At 38.8% G+C, this 22,003-nt stretch overlaps 1 protein-coding gene and 2 long non-coding RNA genes across 9 annotated transcripts in view; 2 read left to right on the top strand and 1 right to left on the bottom strand.

Moving 5' to 3' along the window:
• Positions 1-5,441, top strand: part of MITF (melanocyte inducing transcription factor) — a 235,428-nt gene extending 229,987 nt beyond the window's left edge. For all 6 annotated transcript variants that reach the window (XM_004482044.4, XM_004482045.4, XM_071212157.1 and 3 more), the window contains one exon: positions 1,851-5,441. In XM_004482044.4, the coding sequence (XP_004482101.2) occupies positions 1,851-2,252 (402 nt within the window). In that variant the 3' untranslated portion in view covers positions 2,253-5,441. The remainder of the gene's footprint in view (positions 1-1,850) is intronic.
• The window catches only part of LOC131276105 (uncharacterized), a 173,773-nt gene that overhangs the window by 135,010 nt on the left and 16,760 nt on the right, over positions 1-22,003 (bottom strand). The gene's annotated exons all lie outside the window — the stretch shown is intronic.
• On the top strand, positions 11,422-18,593 carry LOC131276106 (uncharacterized). The gene is made up of 3 exons (XR_009183597.2): positions 11,422-11,621; positions 15,320-15,388; positions 18,258-18,593. It is a non-coding gene; the product is annotated as an uncharacterized lncRNA (long non-coding RNA).

A 22,003-nucleotide genomic window follows, 5' to 3' on the forward strand; every position in this document is an offset into this window, starting at 1 on the left:
AAACTCCCTACGTAGGGGAGCTGTTCTTATTAGTGTGTTGGTGTAGATTTACAAGACTGTAGGTTTTCAGCTTAGGCCTAAGGGTTTCCTTTCATTTTCACTTTAACTGATGCATGCAAAAATTTTCACAGAAGAAAGAGCATGAAACGTTAATATCAGTGGAACTGCCATTTTACTAAATAGCCCAGGGCTTTACAATGATGCCTAGAGAGACTTGTGTTTCTGGAGATTGTGGGAAGGGACGCGCAGATATGTGTGTGACTTCTCAGGCTTCCATCTCTTACTTGTGTTTTATGCAGAGAAGGATCCCTCAGATCAAACAACCTTTAATATAGACTAAACATGCTTTTCAGGAACATATATCTCTAGGCTTGTGTACAAAGGATGGGGAGCCATGTTGGGTAGGAGAAGACTTTTTTCCTCGTGATGTGGCAAGGTGACTTGCTTCCAATTTATATCCTAATATTGATATTATTTATTATTTTCATAGTGTCACAACCATAGGATGGCATGGCACTGGGACATAGCTCATCAGGGAGTGAATTGGGGTTTCTGAGGTTCACTTTAGGAGTGTCGGCAACCTGCCTGGATGGCATTTGGAAATGAGGAAATGGAAGAGTCACTGACCCCTCAGAAAGGTTTATGAAAAATGTGTAGAAAAGATTATTCATCTTACAGATGAGAACTTTCTTTTGGGAGAAAAAGAAAAACTTCCCTCACTGCTGTGGTGAGATGGGTTAAATGATGCTTCTCAAGCTTAAGTCACTTGCATAACCTTCACAACTCTTGCTGTTATGGACTGTTAGCTATATCAGAGGTTCTCAGACTTTGTTGGTTCACAGCACTTTTAGTGTCTTAGTAGCTTTTTCACCACACCTGCAGGTAAAAAAAAAATACCTACCATTTCTGTTAAGGCCAAGTACTTTATTAAATGTTTATGTCCTATCAACTTAGTGTATTTGGAAAAATATAACATGTAAATTGAAAGAAAAAAATAGCATTTTTATTCTATTTTTAAATAACCCCATTAACTACTAATGGGATGTGTGTACCTGTTGCACACTGCAGAACTTCTCACACCTTAGAATCAAATTGGACACCACCACACCCTCATTTCCTGTTTCACATTCATTTTCTTGTGGTACTTGCTTTTTATCAGAGTAACTGCCAAAACCCCAGCTTTACAAAGATATGATGTGAATGAAAAGAATGTAGCACAATCTAATGCTGAAACTGAACTATTTTGAGTTTGGTAGTTCTTGAATTAGTATCGCTATGGTTCCCTTAAAATTTTAAAATATCCTTCAGTGCACAGTTTAGGGACAATGGAACTATTTTTATTATTTAGTTAATATTTTCTTTTAATCAGCTCTTTCTTAAAGAAATTGTATTTTTATCTTTTTTAACTTAACCTCTTTGGGATCATTAATATTTGTGAAAGAAATATCCCTCTATAAGTTTTGAATACATAATATAATACATAAACCACCCACAAACATATTTTCATATACTACCAGTGGTACCTATACACACATGTATGTATATAAAAAATATATATTTTGAACCCAAGCCTTCATACATGGGAAGCAGACACTCAACCACTGAGCTGCATCCCCTCCCCAATGATAGTTTGTTTTTCCATTTGTTTTGTTTTTAGGTGGTACTGGGGATCGAACCCAAGACCTTGTATGTGGGAAGCAGGCAGTTAACCACTTGAGCTACATCCACTCCCCGCATACTATGTTTTAGGAAATACAGGATTATTGATTTAAAAGAGCAAAAAATCTTTTAGTTTGAATATATAACTACATTCTTTCCTTCCAACTGTCTGGTTTTTACTTTTATTTTAGGAACTTGAAATGCAGGCTCGAGCTCATGGACTTTCCCTTATTCCAACCACGGGTCTTTGCTCTCCAGATGTGGTGAATCGTGTCATCAAGCAAGAACCCATTCTGGAAAACTGCACCCAAGACCTCCTTCAGCACCATGCAGACCTAACTTGCACAACAACCCTTGATCTCACAGATGGTACCATCACCTTCAACAGCAACCTCGGGAATGGGCCTGAGAGCAACCAATCCTACAGCGTTCCCACCAAAATGGGGTCCAAACTGGAAGACATCCTGATGGACGATACCCTTTCTCCCGTGGGCATAACTGATCCACTTCTTTCTTCGGTGTCCCCAGGAGCTTCCAAGACAAGCAGCAGAAGGAGCAGCATGAGCATGGAAGAGACGGAGCATGCTTGTTAGCAAATCTCCCCTATCCACATTCTCACAGACTGCTTCTTTTCTTGATTAGTAGATTTAATAATTTACCTGAAGGGGTTTTCTTGATAATTTTCCTTTAATATGAAATTTTTTTCATGCTTTACCAATAGCCCAGGATATATTTTATTTTTAGAATTTTGTGAAACAGACTTGTATATTCTATTTTACAACTACAAATGCCTCCAAAGCATTGTACAGTAAGTGTACAGTATCTGTGAACTGAATTCACCTGGACTTTAGCTTTCTGAGCAAGAGGATTTTGCTTCAGGGAGAGTCTGTCCATTTTTATTCAGGGGAAACTTGGTTTGAGGTTTTATGCCTATGACTTCCTTGGAAATCAAATGTAAAATTTAATCGAAAAAATGTAAAGCAGCCCAAAAAAAAAAAAAAAAGGAAGAAGGAAAGAAAGAGAAAGAAAGAGAGAGAGGAAGAGAAAGAGAAAGAGAAATAGAAAGGAAAAAAAAAAAGAAATCCACACTAACCCTTTTCCATTTTGTAAATGTATTGATTCATTGGTACTGCCTTAAAGATACAGTACCCTTCTAGCATCATTTAGTCTTTATACTGCAAACTATTTAAAGAAATATTATGTTCTGCAAAAGACAAAAAAAAAAGTGGCCATTTTCATGAGGATTGTCTGGTTAGGAAACATAACTGATATTACTTAGGTGTATCTGATTCTGAAGAGAGGCAGAACTAGGCTCTGAAATAGAGATTCTAGTCTTTCTTTTTCTATGTGCTCTGTTAGAGTTTTCTTCATCAATGAGTGTGATTCAATTTTCATTAAATATATTTTATTTTGAAATGGAAATCAATGTCCTCTCAAAGTAAAATATTGAGGAGCACTGAAAGTTTGTTTTACTTTTTTATTTTTTTATTTTCACTTTTGATATGAAAACCAAACTGGGGCACATTTCTAATTGGCTTTACTATTTTTATTTTTAAATTATGTTTTACTGCTCATTTGATTTGTACAGATTCTTTATTATCATCATTCTTTTCAATATGTTTGTATTAATTTGTAAGAATATACATCTTAAAATTGCAAGTTTTCGATATTTTTTACAATTCACTTGTGGTTTTTCGCATTCTTTATACACATATGAAAGACAACTTTTATGCAAGGTCTTGTGTTTAAAGAGAGCTTTGCAAATATTTTGTATATTACAGTCTCACTTAAGCATTTTTGAACACACTTAAGGTATAATATTAATAGGTTAAAACCAGGCTTTGTAGTGAAAATAAACTTACATATTTATTTTTAGTGATATAAAAATAGCAATATTATTGAAAACTGATAACTATAGCGTTAATACGCCCATTATGGTCATTTAAATTGGGGTTTATTTCAGCAAACTTGCTGAATTTTTTTTAAAGAGAAATACTGTATTGGCAGATTACTGTTACTTGATAACAAAGTTTTAACAAGCAGCATTGTTGTAAAGTTAGTGTCAGTGCATTGTCTACTTGTGTAGTCCTATGCAATAACAGTAGTGTCACATGTATTCTATCAGCCCTAGATGTTTTCTACAGATGACATATGGTGTTACAAGCCAGGCTGTTGAATGGAATTTCTTAGTAGCAGCCTACAATTGAATAGCAAGTGGTATAAAGTATATCCATATTCAGAATGAAGTGCCTTAAATATAGCAGTAGTCTTTTTTTTTTTTTTTTTTTGGACTAGCACTGACTGATTTGTAACATCAGAGAAGATTTCAAGATGGTATCTATAGTCAAGAAGAACATTTAGCATGGTGCCTATGTAGAAAATATAAGAGCTTCCAGTTTTCCTTCAGATATTTTTAATATTAAATATATTTTAGCGACAGAGTGCCAACTTCTTTATCAGGAAACCTTATTCAGGAGGGTTTTTTAAAAAATGTGTTTAAATGTCAAATGTGAATTGCTGATGGGTGATGGAGGGTTCAGAGAGAAAGAGTGATTGCCAGATGTATGACTGGAGGGCTTACATGAAAATAATCAACTGCGTGGTTGCACGTTGGGCAATGAGAATCCTTGGAAACATTGATGATGTTATCAGTTTTATAGCTTTATTACTTAAGGGGGTAGGGAAAATAATTTCCCATTCTTTCAACCCCCTTAATTATATAAGTCTTTTACTAGAATAATGATGCAAATCTGCATGAACAGCTAATTGTACCATAGTGTTCATTGATACAATCATAGCATTGCCTATTTTTCTCTTCATATTTATATGCAGGAGGAGGGAGCTGGGAGCAAAGGTTGAAAATTGCAATGCTATGACACTGGTTTTCCTTAGCTGATTTTGAGAGTTTTTAAAAACCGAGCAAGGTTGACTTAACTCATGGCTTAGGGCATTTGGCCAGAGTTAAGCGACCTTACAGAAAGCTTTATGTAGAGAAAGTGTGGCATCTTGTACCACTGCCCTGGCTCTTGCAACTCCTGAGCTCGCCCGCCCCTGCTTCCCTGCACCCTTGTTCTTAAAAAAAGGTCTCTGGGAATGGTAGGTGAGCAAGCCCAGGAGAATGCTGCACCTCGGGGGTGGTTTTATTTCTTTCTTTTTTGCCAAATAGAGTGTGGACTTGTTTTAGGGCCTAGGTAAGCCAAGAGGTGGTGGTTTGGGCTTGCCATTTTAAGAAGAGAGTAATCCACACCACTCCCCATCTCTGGGGTGCAGAACTATGACACAGGGTTGGGCCTCTGTATGGAGTGACCAAAATGCCAAAATTTCCCACCCATCTCTGGGTAATGCAATGGAAATACCAAACCTTCTGACGTTGCCAAAAACCATTTACCCAACCCTGGTCATATGTAGGGTGACAAAGTGCTTTCTGGTGATTTTTAAACAATAAAGCAATAAGAACTAGTAAAATACATAGGAAGTTAAAAGATAAAAAGTAAAGCACAAAGGAATGCACTTATTAATATTTTTGAAAAATGCACTGGGGAAAAGTTGATGTTGATAACAGTATAAAAAAACCCTATTTCTTGAAAAAAAAAAAGACAAATGACTGTCTCTTGTGGACGCTTGGTACTGTAATGTTAATAATAGTCACCTGCTGTTGGATGCAGCAATAATTTCTGTATGATCCATAGCACTGTATATTATGGATCAATATTAATGTATCCAATGATGTAATTGAACTGTTGTTCTTGATAGCCTCATTAAAGCATTTGGTTTTTCACATAGTGGTGTCCAATTGTGTTTAGTTCTTGCTAATTTTGAAAGTATTTGCATTATCAGAAAAAAAATGGTAGTGAACACTTTAATGAATGAAAAATTGCATGAAAAAATTTTAAATGTAAGTACTTTTGTTTTAAATGTCACTTTAAGAAGTTGCTTTTTTTTTCCACTTTTTGCCAAAATGGTTTTAAACATTTTCAATTACTTGCAATCTGATGAACTATAATTAAGCAACTTTTTCTCCCTTCTGAATTTAGAGAGATTTTAAAACTCCCAATGACAAGAATTCACTTTAAGTATAAGTATTTTATTTCAAATGTTTCAGTGAGAGGTGGCTTTACAAAAAGACAAATTGTCAGAACCCTTGCATATTTACAGAAAAGACAGTGGGTTTTTAAAATACAAATTTACAGTAATGAAAGCTTAATATACCCAGGCTGCCAGCTTTTGGCTGTATTTTTTTTAATACAGTACTTAAAAATCATTTGATAAATGTTGGATTTGAATTGGAAAGTGTCAGACAAAACATGTCATTATTCCCTAGCTAGACCTTAAACTTCTGCCCTTTTAAAAAATAGATTCGTAGTTTAACCTCTGGAGAAAATGAGCAAGAAACTAACTGTAATTTTCCTGATCTGATTGTCAGCTTATTTCTTAAGTTTAATTTTTTTAAAACTATAATATACAATAATCGAAGCCTTTCCCTTTCAGAGTTATTTGAATTATTTATATTTCCCATAAAAATGTGACTGTGTAATGTCTTAAAAACATGTGTAGAAGTAATATTTCCTATCTGAATGAGAGAATTTTCTGGGTGACATCAAAAGTGAAAAAGTTGAAAGTTGGGGCTTTTCAACACAGGAGGTCAGCGGCAGTACCTTAAACCAAGTTTCTGCCCTGTCATTTGCCTGTCAATAGTCACTTCACAACTAAAAGGATCCTTCATGCCCCCCACACACAATTTTTTATTAAGCTTATCTTCTTTTAAAGAAAAATACATTCTATCCATGACATGAAATGGTGTGGGTTCTCAGCCAAACTTCCAAAGTTAGAAATTTACCTCTGCCTGATTCCAGCTCTGTGGAAAGTGACAAATCACTTAACCCCTCTGTACCTCAATTTTCTGTCTTTCAAAAGAAAGCGTAATAGCACCTCCCACATAGTGCTGCGTTGTGAAGACCATTCAAATTAATATATAGTGGTACCTCAGTACTCGTCGTCATCAATTGGTTCTGGGAGGCTTAATGAGTACCAAAAATGACGAGTACCGAACAAGTTTTTCCCGTAAGGAATAATGGAAATAAATTAAATGTGTTCCCAAAGCAAAGACAATGCACATTTTTAAGGCAATATGTAAAAAGATAAGGTGGTATAGCATTACTTGACATGAGAAATAATCCTAAAAATGAATGAATACTTAGATTAAATAAAGTAAACATTTCACTTTACCTGTACTGAGTAGAGGCCATGCCTAATGGGACGGTGGGAGGAGAGTGGTGAGTGGGGAGGAGGGAGGTTACATGGAGTGCTGCTTGGAAGGAGAGTCCCCCTCCAATAGAACATCGGGCACTTGCGCTTCAGGTGTTTTTTCTCATTTCTGCCTTTTTTCAACTTGCACCACAGGCTCTGACACACTCTTCATTTTCACTAAAATTTGTCCAATGAGGATGACTTCCCTTTTCATAATTCCTCGAAAGTGTGAAATTGTTTGGTCACTCAATAAATACACAGTTCTGCTTGTCAGAGCTTTGTCCAGATGGTACTTCTTCACAAAGTTTTGAACTTCTGCCCATTTTACACACATTTCTTTTATCAAGGAACTGGGGACGTGTCCCCCTTTATCTCCTCCTCACCTGAAGAAATCTCTTCAGCCACTTTTGTTGTGCTGCTTCTGTAGTTCCTGCAGCTCCTCAGTGCTGAGCTCTTCATGATGTTCCTCCACTAACTCCCCAACATCAGCAGCATCGACCTCCAGACCCATGGATTGGCCCAAAGATTCAATGTCCTGCACAGCTGTACCCTCTGTACCTGCAGGCTTGGGGTCAGCCTCAAGCCCTTCGAAGTCTCCCTGAGTCACAACTTGTTACAAATTCTCCTCTGGTAATGCCTTCTCCTCTTTTGTGATGTAGGTTTTATGAGGCATTTTTTCCCAAAAACCTCTGGTCTCATCACAGTTAAAAACTTGGTGGGGAATAAAACCCTCACCTCTACATAGTCCTGAAATTCACTGACGAATTCAGCAGCAACCTTTTTATTAGCACTCGCAGCCTTGCCATGCCTAACGACACTGTGGATTTCGGTCCCATTTAAAATTATCAAACCAGCCAAGGCTGGCCTTAAAAACGTCAACACTCTCATCACTTGGTTCCGGATTGTTTTTCAAAAGATCGGCATGTAACACTTTTGCTTTTTCACATATCATGGCTTCCTATACGCTGCCAACCGCTAACTGCTTGTCGTTTACCCAAATTAACATAAGCTTTTTCAGCTTTTCGAGCAGTTTTAAACACTGCTTTGCTGCTGCTTTAACTCCTTTTGCAACATCAGCCTTTTTTTTTATCACTTCTTTATTCTTAATGATGGTGGAGACCGTTGTTGTAGACATACCGTTTTCCCTAGCAAGATCAGTAATGTGAATAATGCTCTCATATTTACCTATTATTTCTTTTTTTTGCTCAATGGTGGTGTGAAGTGATTTTCTTTTCTGCTCAGTGCTATCACTGCTCATTTTCTTAGGACCCATGATGAGGAAAAAAATGCAAAAAATACACAAAATGGCCACAGAAGCTAAGATAAGACTGCAACGGGGTGTGCTTCATGACTAACGTGTGACCCTTTGTTTCGATTGCAAAGGGTAGCAAGTCAAGAGGCAACTGACACTGACAAGTACTAGCTCGCGTGTCCAGTAGCAAACAGACAATGAGTACCAGGACAAAATTTTTGCATCAAAATGTGTCAAGTACCAAATTTGACAAGTTTCAAAACAGTCGAGTACTAAGTAAGACTAAACTAGAATTTCTGCGTGGCACACAGTAAATGCCTGGTAAACAGAAGCAGTGCTTCGTGTTATCACAATTAGCTTTTTCATTACTAAAATAGCAAATACTCCCTGAACCACCTCATCCTATCAGCAGTGCCATGCCCGCACGTTTTGGAGAAACACCGCTTTATTGATAGGCCTAATATTTATTTGAATTGGAAAGGCAACAGGAGCCACAATCTACTTTAGAGAAGAGGAACTTGCTGTCTATAGCACACAGGATTATACTATTTTAGAAAATTTATAATGTGAATCCAATTTATCAAATTTCTTGTATTTTCAGCACAAATGACCCTAAAATTCAAATAGTATTAAACCCATATAGGCTGCATATTTGCCTCTGCCATGAGAATAAATATATTACTTCTGGAATATGTGCCTTGTTGAGGCTGATATCTCTATTACATTCCTTAAGGAATTAAAATCTTTAATCCTTTATGACATACACCGATGTTATGTATCTAAAATGTGGTGTCTTGACTATATCCTGTCCACTTTCCTAACAAAGTTTAACTTTTTTCAAGTTTTTATTTTCAATTATATTTGATCACTTCTTTGGAACACATAAATCTTCATAGTCCGGCCAACATAAATGAATCTTTAGAACAGCCCTGTTTTTATTGTTTTGTGTATGCCAAGATTTAATGTATTGCCAAGTAACATCAGGAAAGCTCATCTAAGAGGTCTGTCGTAAAGTTCAGTTTTCATTATATTTAGAGACAGATGATGATGATCTCTTAAATCTTTGCAGCCACATCTAAGGCTCAGTAGCAATGGCTTCATGTCCTTAAGAATGCTAACATGATTCCACAAAATACATCTTACACAGAGTATAAATGAAAGAGAAGCTTCCATTATCCCAGTTTTCCCAAGAGGCATGTACCCAAGAAAAATGTTAAGTGTGCATATGCCATATTAAAAATTGTCTAGGCCTTTTACATACATAAAATTTAGTAATGGTTCATCTTATTTGTGTTCAATATTTATAAGTCTTGTGAGCCTATTATTGATACCAGATACACTGGAAAGTAATAAATGATAAAGCTATTTTGCTTCTGAAAAATTTGCATTTTATATTTCTGATTATGGAGTCAAGTAGTTATATCAAAATGGGTGCAATTTCACTCAAATACCTTACATATTGTTCAGCCAGCAAAATCTGTGTAGATAGAATCCACTAGTCTAGCATTTCCCAAACTTTGCTTTATGGAACTAGTTTCACAGACATTCCAATAGTTGTTTTGGAAATGAGGATTGGTAGGAGGGGAAGGCAAAACTCTGTAGTTAATTTTGGGAAAGTTAAATTTGGAAAATGTGGGAAATACTGTATTGAAACGAATTTGAACAAGGAACTCTACTGCAAGACTTCTTAACATTCTTTAATATGCTAATGTGCATTGAGGATTTTCAGGACTGGGAAGAGTATGTACTGTTTCCCAATCTTATTTAACCAGAGGATTGTGTGTGTGTGTGTGCATGCTGTATATGTGTATGTGTGTAAAAATGGTAAAGCCATTTTGCTTTTGAAAAATTTGCATTTTAAATTTCTGATTATGGAGTCAAGTAAAGTTATATCAAAATGGTTCCAAAGAAAATCGTTTGAGACATTCTGGAGATCTTACAAAAATTATATAGAATTGCTAAGGATAGTTTCTCCTCTTTTCCTAAGTAAATGTGCTTACATTTGCTTATTTTCATTATTCTGCAGGTAGAAGCCACACACAAAAAAGTATTATTCCTGACTAAACAAACTAGTATACATTTTTATTTCCAATGAAAATAAAGATTTCCTGTTAAGAAAACTACTGCCATTTAAAAAATTATTTTCCCCTAATTCAAAAAGTAAATTAGGTTTTCATTTTCAGTAAACATATCAGTTCTACTTATGTGCAAGTTAAATTTACCTTTTATATAAGTAATAGTAGTATTGTGTGTCTCCCAAACCATTGAGTATTGACAACTAGATGTTTGGGAGACAGCATGGACATCTTCACTACAGTATAATTGGTTCCATTACTCTGGGTCCTGATCATCAGTTTTTTGGTGGAACTTAGGAAGAATTGTATTTAACTCAGAATTCACACAGTCTGTGTATGATTTCTTTTTAAAGCAGACAAGTCTTAAAGATGGTCTACGTCCTATCGCACAAGTTCAGTTGTTAACTGGATGTAGGCCAAACCACAAAAGCTTGATTAATCATCATGTATCTGACATATATTACAGTATTTCCTAAGAGCCTTCTAGTATTTAAGCACCTTGTATTACAAAGCCTGAGGGAAAACATATTAGCACATCTTTTCCACTACCTACAAATGAGATCAGAGACTTCTTTTGTTCAAGGTCTTTCTCAAGTATAGGGGAGCAGATGTGGCTCAAGCAGTTGAGCACCTGCTTCCCACATGGGAAGTCCCAGATTCAGTTCCTGGTGCCTCCTAGAAATAGAAAAACAAACAACAAGCAAATAAACGCAAGAACCAAGTTAGGGGAGCTGATGTGGCTTGGTGGTTGAGTGCCAACTTCCCACATGGGAGGACCTGGGTTCAATACCCAGCCCTGGTGCCTCAAAAAAAAAAAAAAAGGATATATATCATTTTAGTCCCCACTCTTTGAGAATAAATTGTGAATGGAGGAATTTCAATTCAGTGGAACAAAGGAATTTATTGGTCCAGATGGTAAATGTAACTTCATGTTTACCTGGATTCAATGATTCAAACAAGGCACTAGATCTTCCTGTCTTTTGGTTCTGTTCTTGACCTGCTGACAGGTCTTCCATATGAAATGCCCTCTGGCAACTGTCATACTTTCCAGCTCCAAATCCTATAAAAAGTTAGCACCTCTATCCCAGTTGCTATGGTGAAGTCCCTGTATTAGTTCTGATCAGGCTTACTTGGGTATGATCACCATGGAGATGGAGATGGAACACTGCAATTAGCCATTTTGGGTCACAATCCCAGCAGCACCCAACCATATGGATCAAGAGAATGGGAACTAGGATTCACCCACCCTCCAAAGGGTGTTGCTGCTCCTAAAAGAAGAGGATTCTGGGCAGCCAAAGCAACAGATACCTATTACTGTAGATTTCAAGAGAATTGGCCAAGCTCTGCCTATTCCAACCCCTTGCACCTCTGACAGACATCAATATGAGGTTTTTTTCCTTCCTTCATCCTTAACCTCAGGGTAATCGAAAGGGAGGGAAGCAAAGTATTCCATCCCTATATCTCTACCACCCTCCTCATCATTCATGGTTACTTTTTCATAAATGATTCTCCAGTTCTCAGTCCTCTGCTCAGTTCTCTACCAGACTGAGATCTGAAGATCCAAGCTTTGCAATAAAATGCTCAGAGGACTCACTAAGCATGTTCCTCTGAAATACACATGAACTCTTAGTTTCTATCACCTCCCAAACTCTATTGGGATAGTGAGGATGTTTTCAGTTGCTCATGACAGAAATCAAATCCCATTTGATTTAAACTGAAGAAAAAGGTGGGGTGGGGTGGGTAGAGAATCTGTTGATTCATGTAATGAAACCTGAAATGGGGACCTCAGATACTGAAATAACAACTTCATGAATTGGTTGCTCTCTCTCCTACTCAGTTCTGCTCTCCTCTTGGCTTCTGTCTTAGGTGGATTCTCCCTATGAGGTGGCAAAATGGCTACCCGCCATGCAAAATACCTCCTTGCAATCTAGCAGTCAGAGACTTGTTGTCCCAATTGGCCAGTATGCTTATTCCTGACCAATCACTGTCGCTAGGGGGATGGAATTCACTGATTGGCCATACCTAATCTTTTTTCATCCATGGAGCCAGGGTAGAGTCAGCCCCTCTGGATGGGGCAGCTCTGAAATTGGGAAGAAGGTCCTCCCAGTGGCTCTGGCTTCTGGTCTTTCCTGCCTATTGGAGTTTTACCTCTTGCTTTTCCCACAATTGGCTCCTTATCTTTCAGGCTTCAGATTAAATATTACCACCTTAGAGAAGATGGCACTGACCACTGTATAAAAGGGAGGGTCCCTTATATTGTCTTAACACAGCACCTTGTTTATTTCCTTCATAGCCCCTGTTGGGTTCTCCCACACACCTGAAACCAATTTGAGTTGGTTTTCTGTCTCTTGTGTATAAAATATTCATTTTGTAAGCAACAAGCAAGGACTGGCAAGTTTTGCCACTATATTGTCAATAAGAATACAATTTTTTAAAGTTAGATATGATGGGAAAAAAAAGTATCAGGGTAAGAGAATCTGTTTACTAGGACTGTAGAAATATTTGCTTACAAGCAGCATGTTACCACATCTTGTTTATATGAGTTTTTGGAAGAATAAATGTTTCATATAAATTAAATTACAATTACAGATAACTGAACTTACATTTTTATAAATGGCCAAAATTTTACCTTCACTATTTTTATGATAAGCTTTCTGAAGAGTGTTAGTCTCTGCCTCTTGAAACAGAATATAATGAATATGATATTACCGGAGCTTGATGACATAGGGTCATCTTAAAGATCATTTTTGCATTGAACTATAATATAAGGGTGTCCTTGGGGGATTTGGAAATGTAATGGAGGTTTTGGTTTTTTTTTAAAGATTTATTTTTATTTCTCTCCCCCTCCCCCCTGCCCCAGTTGTCTGCTCTCTGTGTCCATTCGCTGTGTGTTCTTCTGTGTCCGCTTGTATTCTTGTCAGTGGCACCAGGAATCTGTGTCTCTTTTTTGTTGCGTCATCTTGCAGTGTCAGTTCTCCGTGTGTGCGGCGCCACTCCTGGACAGGCTGAACTTTCTTTTGTGCTGGACGGCTCTCCGTACGGGGCGCACTCCTTGCGCGCGGGGCTCCCCTACACAGGGGACACCCCTGCGTGGCAGGGCACTCCTTGCGCGCATCCAGCATTGCACGTGGGCCAGCTCCACACGGGACAAGGAGGTCCTGGGTTTGAACCTTGGACCTCCCATGTGGTAGACGGACGCTCTATCTGTGGAGCCAAGTCTGCTTCCCGTAATGGAGGTTTTGTTCCCTATATTAACAGGCCCTAGAGAGGAGCTCTCTTACACTATCTCCTTTTCTCCCCACCCCTTCAAATTCACTGTTAGGACTTTGCTGTGGGCTCGAGACAACAGCCGATCCAGTTAAATTATTAAAGTTAACAGAATTGCGCCTTGCACGAGGGAAATGTGTCTTATGTGAATGTCTGGGCATTTTCCTGTGCATGTAACACATAGGCTTTAATGTTTTGATTTTGTTGTTCAGAACTTTTTATTCCCCTAGTTTCCTCTTTCCCCACCAGACTTTGGCTAATAGAAGTTGCTAGACATGACCAGGTTTAGAGAGATTCTACTATAACTGGAGATGCAGGTCAGGCTCCTTAGGGGTCACAGGCTCCTGTTTTTGCTATGCCACGTTTTAGCAATTCTTATTTCTACACTTTGCAGGAATCCCACTGGCTTAGTCCAGCTCAGACCATGGCAAGGGTCAGTAAACTTTTCTGTGAAGGGCCAGATCATAAATTAGGCATTTATTTATTATTGAGGGAGCAACCCCAGAGTGAGTGTTCCAAGAAACCCAGACAGAAGCGGCATGGCTTTTATGACCTGGCCTCAGAAGTCACAAAGCATTACTTCCACCATAGTCTACTGACCAAGTTCTTCCAAGTCTTGTCAGACTCAAGAGTTGCTTACAGAGACTCCTCTTTGGTTGGGAAGAATGTCAAAGATTTGTGGCCTTTTAAAAAATCAAAAACCAAAAACTTTCCTCCTATATTTTTGGCTCTGTTTCATCTGCGGCATGTGTTAGCCAAGTTCTTCTGGTTACTGGTCCCTTGTCCTTCTTGATTGCTTAGTAACTCTGACCAACCTTGATCCCTAGGATCTCACTCTACACCATTCCTCTGTTAAACTCTGTTAATCATTCCACATCCTGGGCGGTATACCCTTTTACCGCCTACTCCCCAGTCCCTGACTCACACTTTTTTTCTCTGCTCTAGCTGCATCTCTGCCTGCAGAAAACACACTTGGTAGAATAATAACCAAAATTTCCTTCAGTATTTTAACTTCTTCCTTGATCTATCCTCAACTTCATGAAGCTCAATTATCCCATGCTCATAGATTCACAGAAGTGCTGTGTCTTCAGAAAGCATAAAACATGGGAGTTTTTTCCTAGGGATATGGAGACTCACAGCAAAGGACAAAGCTTTGGATACAAAGACTCCCTTACCAGGCTCCAAAAAATTCCCATTTGGGAAGCAGATGTAGCTCAAGTAATTGGGCTGCTGTCTACCATATAGGAGGTCCAGGGTTCAAAATAGCAGAGCCTCTTGGCCTGTGTGGTGAGCTGGCCCACGTGGAGGGCTGCCCCATGCAAGGAGTCCTCCCCGTGCAGGGGTGCCCCCGGTGCAGGAGTGCCCCCCCGCACAAGGATTGCCAGCCCACACAGGAGTGCAGCCTGCCCAGGAATGCCGCCCACATGGAGAGCTGATGCAGCAAGATGACAAAAAGAGACAATAAGAGATGCAAAGAACTAGGGAGCTGAGGTGGCGCAAGAGAAGGGTCACCTCTCTCCCATTCCAGAAGGTCCCAGGATCGGTTCCGGGAGCCGCCTAAAGAGAATGCAAGCAGACACAGAAGAATGCACAGCAAATGGACAGAGAGAGCAGACAACAGAGGGAAGGGGCAGAAATAAATAAATAAATCTTAAAAAAAAAAAAAAAGTCCCAGTCTAGGGAGAAGAGAAGGTTACAGGGAGAATTGTGAGAGCAGAGATATTGGTGACCCCAGAGAGTTGGGCCCTGTGCATTGGTACTTAGGCCAACACAGAGGAGGGGGCAAAAACCCAAGTAATTGTATGGGATCTTATTGCAGAGAGGAATGGAGGCTATTCCTGGAGCAGCATCAATACCCTGGAGAAGAAATGACTGCTGGAATATTTAGGTAGGTGTGACCTTAGAGCTTAACCACTCACTAGAAAGATCTGGAATTAAAGGAGGAAACAACCAGTAATGGAACAATCTTGCAAACGAGGATGAGAGAAGATACACTCATAACTCACCTGGGTCCATCACTAAAGATCAGAGAGAATGACATTGAGGACCAGGGGCTTGGCCTCCTACAACACCTCTTTTCTACACCTACTTCCCCACAATGAAACTTAGATGAAATTCCAGGAGAAAGGTAAGGGAACCCACAAATTATGAAAAGTAAACTTGTACCTCCTTGGTAGAAGGTGATAAGCTCAAATTACAAGTTGTCTAGTTTTTTGTTTTGTTTTTAGAAGGTACTGTGGATTGAACCCAGGACCTCATACACAGGAAGCAGGCGCTCAACTACTTGAGCTACATTTGCTCCCAAGTCTAGTTTTGAAAACTAAGGCAAGTTATATTTTTTGCACACCTATATGTGTGTACTGAGTTCCATGCTTACGATATGTACTTAATGTTTCATATTGATAGAGGTTTCTGGAGGGAGGTGGGTGTATACGAAAGAATACTATATGGCATTGGTTTCTTTATAATCAGCTCTGGTTTTTGTTGTCCTGGAATTTTTTTAAGTATTGGATTTTTTTGAATGGGATTTTCTGCCAAATCATCAATAGGCATGTAGAGAGAGGTGGACTTGGCCCAATGGATAGGGCATCTGCCTACCACATGGGAGGTTCACGGTTCAAACCCTGGGCCTCCTTGACCCATGTGGAGCTGGACCATGTACAGTGCTGATGCACCCAAGAGTGTCGTGCCACACAGGGGTGTCCCCTGTGTAGGGGAGCCCTACGCGCAAGAAGTGCGTAGTAAGGAGAGCCACCCAGCACGAAAGAAAGTGCAGCCTGTCCAAGAATGGCACCACACATATGGACAGCTGACCAACAAGATGACACAACAAAAAGAAACACAGATTCCCGGTGCTGCTGATAAGGATAAAAGCGGTCACAGAAGAACACACAGCAAATGGACACAGAGAGCAGACAACTGGGATGGGGTTGGGGAGGGGAGAAAAATAAATAAAAAATAAATCTTTAAAAAAATAGGCACTTAGAGATCTGTTGGTTAATTGGAAATTGTTGTAAATGAGTTTCCATTCATTCCTTTAAATCTTTACTGAGCACCTATTATGTGTCAAACATTGTACTAGGCATATTGGAGGTAAAGAGAAAAAAGGACACAGTCTTTGCCCTTGGGAATTCAGCTTTTTTAACAGCTTTAGAACACACGTGATTTTTTTTTAGAGATTTATTATTTATTTCTCTCCCCTTCTCTCCCATTGTCTGCTCTCTGTGTCCATGCGCTGTGTGTTCTTCTGTGTCCGCTTGCATTATCTGGCGGCACTGAGAAACAGCGTCTCTCTTTTGTTGCGTAGTCTTGCTGTGTCAGCTCTCCGTGTACACAGTGCCACTCCTGGGCGGGCTGAGTTTTTTTCACAAGGCGGCTCTCCTTGCGGGGTGCACACTTTGCACGTGGGGCATCCCTATGTGGGGGCAGCCCTGCATGGCACGGCACTCCTTGCACATGGCAGCACTGTGCAGGGGCCGGCTCACCATACAGGTGAACTTCTTCCTCTAAAAATATAACCATCTGTGGTTTCATCAACAGACTAAAGAGAAAGCCTTGTAATACATTCACATGCACATACATACAGCCATCTCTATAATATGTAATAGGGGTTTTTGCAATTGCGTGATATATTGAGACAAAAATTATTTATATTATAGTGATCTTTGTTCAAATGAAATCTCTTGAAATTACTTATTTCTTTTGTTTGATGTCAGTGTAAGATATTCTTTAAGAAAATGTCACCTTCATTATGGTATAGGAAGGTTTAATAAAAGCCAATTCCCCTTATAGCTGTAGGCTTTAATGTCACTAGGCTCTTCTGTTTATTCCAATAAATTACATTCAGGCACTCATGAAAATCACATAACAAATGCATAACTAATATGACATGCACACAAAATATCACATTAGTTCCATATAATCAGTTCTATTTCAGTGAACACCAAACCAAATCATGTTATTGTAATATGAGTTGTGATTTAATACCCTAATTTGTAAGTGGTTTTGTCTAAATCTGGCATGTTCTTTACATCACTCATAGTGGTTTCAAAGACATACTAGATGCATATTAGTTGGCTAGGTCACACACATGCTCACATGTGCACACACATGCAAACACACAAACACCTATATCATATATCAGATAGTTAACTACTGAATATGTTCTCAACCATCTTCTTTCCAGATTGAAAATTACAGGATGACAGTAGTTGTTTTTTTTTTAATAACTCAAAAATTCCTATAATATAACATGCTTTGGGATTATTTGGGATATTTGAAGACTAAGAATTGGAGAAGATGTATTATCATCACAGCCCAAGAAAGCTTAATAGTTGCATAATAATACTTTTAAAATGAGGTTAAAATCACTCTATAAGCAGAAGTCAATCTATTTTGAAAATAAGATATTCTTTCTGCCTGGAACCCATTTCCCCAATTCATATGGAGAGTTCACAGGCATCCTTTAGGTTTCAGCTCATTGGCCACCTCCCAAGAAGGTCTTTGACTATACAATATAAAGCACTGCCATCCGTACCTGTTACTCTCTATCACTTCACCTTGTATGGCAAAGTCTATTACTTGTCCTTCAATACTTACTCCCCCTTTTTCCTAGTAATAGGTGAGCATCTGCTGTTTAAGGAAGGTAACAAATTCTAGTTTCTCTTGAAGCAATGAATTATGTCTTGGCTGTTGAGGCAAATTAAATTATCCTTAAAAGGAGGAGGTTTGACCCTCTTCTCACTTTCCTCCTTCAGGCAGATGTAACGGCTGGAGCTCAGTCATCTTGGACCATGAGGTGGAAGCCATGTGCTGAGAACACTGGAGCAACAGGGCTGGGTCCTTGATGAATTCACAAAATGACCTTACTTATTCTGAAGAGCCTATCTCTGCCCTTCTTTTGGGGAGAGAAAGAAATAAACTGGTTAACTGCAATGTAAAATATATATAGCAACTGGTTCAGTCTATGAGCCTGAACTGGCCAAACATATCAATCAGAACGAACACCAGCTGCTAATAGCCAATGCACACTGGCTGAATCACTGCTTTTGTTAAAGCCAAAATACTGTGTCTTCCATCTCTTGCAGCTACATCTAACCCTAAGTAATATATTCTATTTATTTCTTTTGTAACCCTTGCTATAATCTGTATTTAGCTTTTTTTTTCTTCTTCACTTTTTATGCTTTACTTATTTATTATCTTTCCCTTCCCTTAAAATCTAATCCCCATGAAGGCAGAGAACTCCTCTGGGATTTGCTGCTAGAACGCGGCTCTGTTGAATGTTGAAAGAATGAGTGAACTAATTATTTACTTTGTTGTGAGATACAATAGTCTGGGAATTGCCGATCTGGAGGAATGAAAAGAATTCTATTTGGAGGACTAGGGTTAGCAGTGGAATTGGCAAAAAAAAAAAAAAAAATCCCCCCCCAACTCAAAAAAACCCCACAAAACCTGATGAATTTAGTGGTAGATAAAAATTCATTTCTGGCTTCTAACAAGGAATCACAAACAATGGCGAACATATAAATAGAGTAGCAGCTTTATTAATAATACTTTCCTACTCCATTCGTGATCTTTTGATGGCAACCCTACCGGAGGCACTCTTTATCAGGCACTAAAGCAATTTAGATGCTGTCACATGCTTTTCTTGATATATACGTATTAGACAAAGCAGTTTTCTGTTCTTTTGCTTATTTTAGTATATAATTAAAACTCTGTCTGCTACTAAGCAACGGAGCATGGCAGAGGTTGATCACATCCTATCACAAAGATAGAAAGAGGAAAAATAATAAAAATAATCATACACATTCCTGTAATCAGCCTTCAGATCTTAATTATGTTTTAACTCCTTTGTTATGCTGAAGGCAATGCCTATGGGCATTTAAAGGACAATTTCACTTTTCTGCCTAAATTCAATCTAGTTCTTTCATTTAGATCCTATTTCCATTCATGGAATCCTTTTGAGGGCATTTAAGGTCACAAGGGGTGATGGTAAACGAAGATAGTAGTCAGTCCCCAAACTGGTTAGGAATGTAGTCAGATTCTAAACTCTGGGAAATGGAGGCTGGAATGGGGTGCATGCAAGGTTGGACTTGCGGGGAGGAGGAGGGAGACATCATTTGCACCATTAGTGGGTGAGCAAGTGAACAAACCCACATCAAACAGCCCTCTAACCTTCTCTGCCTGGCTTTAAGGTCTAACCTCTGAGGTTTCAATTGTATGTTTCATTCTGCTTTCAAAGATGCCTTGTCATCAGGGTCTTAACAACTTTCATATTAATGGTATTTCTTTAAAATTGTTGGAAATGTACCAAATTTAGAGAGTGTGCTCAGAGGGAATAATATGTTTCTGTACTGCCTTCTTTCTCCCTTAACTCCCATAAAGCCTTCTGAATATGAAGCTTGTTCATTCATTCCTTCACTCAGTGACTAATCTCTGAGCCCTATTTTGTACCAAGCACTGTTCTAAGTTCTGGTACTATCATATCATGGGGACAAAACCTACACCTCTGCCTTTGTGGAGCTTCCATTCTATAATGAAAGACAAAAGAGAAGCTCTTTTAAAAAAGGAACAACTGGGAAGCGGACTTGGCCCAGGGGTTAGGGCATCCGTCTACCACATGGGAGGTCTGCGGTTCAAACCCTGGGCCTCCTTGACCTGTGCGGAGCTGGCCCATACGCAGTGCTGATGTGCACAAGGAGTGCCGTGCCACGCAGGCATGTCCCCCGCATAGGGGAGCCCCATGCACAAGGAGTGCACCCCGCAAGGAGAGCCACCCAGCGTGAAAGAAAGCGCAGCCTGCCCAAGCTGACACAACAAGATGATGCAACAAAAAGAAAACACAGATTCCCGTGCTGCTGACGACAGAAGCGGACAAAGAACAACATGCAGCAAACACACAGAGAACAGACAACTGGGGTAGGGAGGGGGGTGAGAAATAAAATAAATCTTAAAAAAAAAACCTTAAAAAAAAAAAAGGAATAACTGGTTACCATGTATCAGACTCTTATTATGCCAGACGCAGTGCAAGCTCACGTTTTAGTTTTCTTGGCTACTCAAGCAAATACGATGCATTGGGTTGACTAAAACAATGGGAATTTATTAGCTCAAGATTTAGAGGCTATCCACTTATTAGCTGTGTAATCTGAAGGAATTTACTGAATCTATTCTTGCTTTGGCTTTCCTATCTGCAAAATGGATATTATATATTTTAGGATTTTTGGGAGAATAATTATTAGCAGTTTTCACAAAAGTGTTTGGCAAACTTTATGTCCCAGTTTTTAAAGTCAAGAAATGGAGGTAGAGGCATAGAAAGGTTATGCAATGTACCCCAGAACATTCACCTAATAAAAGGTGGGAACCAAAATTCCAATCCAAGTCTCTTTGACTCTATGAGTTTGTACCCTTACCCACAATTCTTTCTTGCTCTTCTACAATAGTCTATTAACTTGTTAGTGGGTCATTTTATCCATCTGTTATCTGGGCATGATATTACCAAATTGCCTCCTTCACAGCCTGTTGTGAGATTCAAACTCATTAAGGTATTTGAAAGTACTTTGAAAACTATAAAGCACCACAGCAAAAAAAAGGTTGTTATTATTATTACTGATGTGTGTTTTTATATTCAGAATTTTAACTTGCTTGTGATGAGTCAATGTCTGCATATTTTTCAGAGAGGGCTTTCTGTTATAATCACAGATGTTTTTATTACAGGACCAGTTGTCCAGCCTAGGCGTATCTATGTTGCCCACCTAGATGAGCAAGTCCACACTTGGAGGATGATCCCTTCCATCAGTTCTCCTTAAATCAGAAACTGCAGAAGAAATAAAAATATAGGAATTTGAAACCATATACTGTTTTGGGTACTTGTAAAATGTTCTGTGAAAGTTTTAGTTTGTTGTGCAGAGGTTGAGAATGCTCAAACTATTAGCAAAAACATGGGAACAGAATCCGACTTTGGTGGGTTTCATTAATGGGGTTTCATTGAAATGATAGAGGAGCATGTCTGAAATCCCAGACTAGCCAAACCTGTCTTAAAGAAACCAAGTTATGGTCCAGGGTCCTTCCATCTTGTTGCCAGAAGTGACCTGCATGAGGAGAGTTATTTAATGCTCCTCTTTTCCAGAGTAACCCATTCTCTGGGATCTGCGGCAACCACACCACCAAAAGATTTCTGACCATTTCAGATTTTCTGGAGCCAAGATCTACATAACTTTCTTTTGGGGTTGTATACAGGGGCATAGGAGATTAATGATTGGTCCCTATTGAGTATACACAAGACATAGAAAAGATCTGGAGTAGGGAAATTTGGCAGAGCTGTCCTAAAAGAATAAGCTAAATTAGGAAAAAACAAATATAAAGTACATTTATATGTAGATGTCTGAGCTTTTGAACTATATAAATTCCTAGTTGGGAGGGGGGGGGGGTTCTGAAGAATTCATGCTGGCCTGCTCCACTAAGTTTTCCTCTCAGTCTTTTATAATCTTCCTAGCATTAAGAAAAT

The sequence above is a fragment of the Dasypus novemcinctus genome, chromosome 26 (assembly GCF_030445035.2).
Source record: "Dasypus novemcinctus isolate mDasNov1 chromosome 26, mDasNov1.1.hap2, whole genome shotgun sequence".
NCBI classification, from domain to species: Eukaryota; Metazoa; Chordata; class Mammalia; order Cingulata; family Dasypodidae; genus Dasypus; species Dasypus novemcinctus.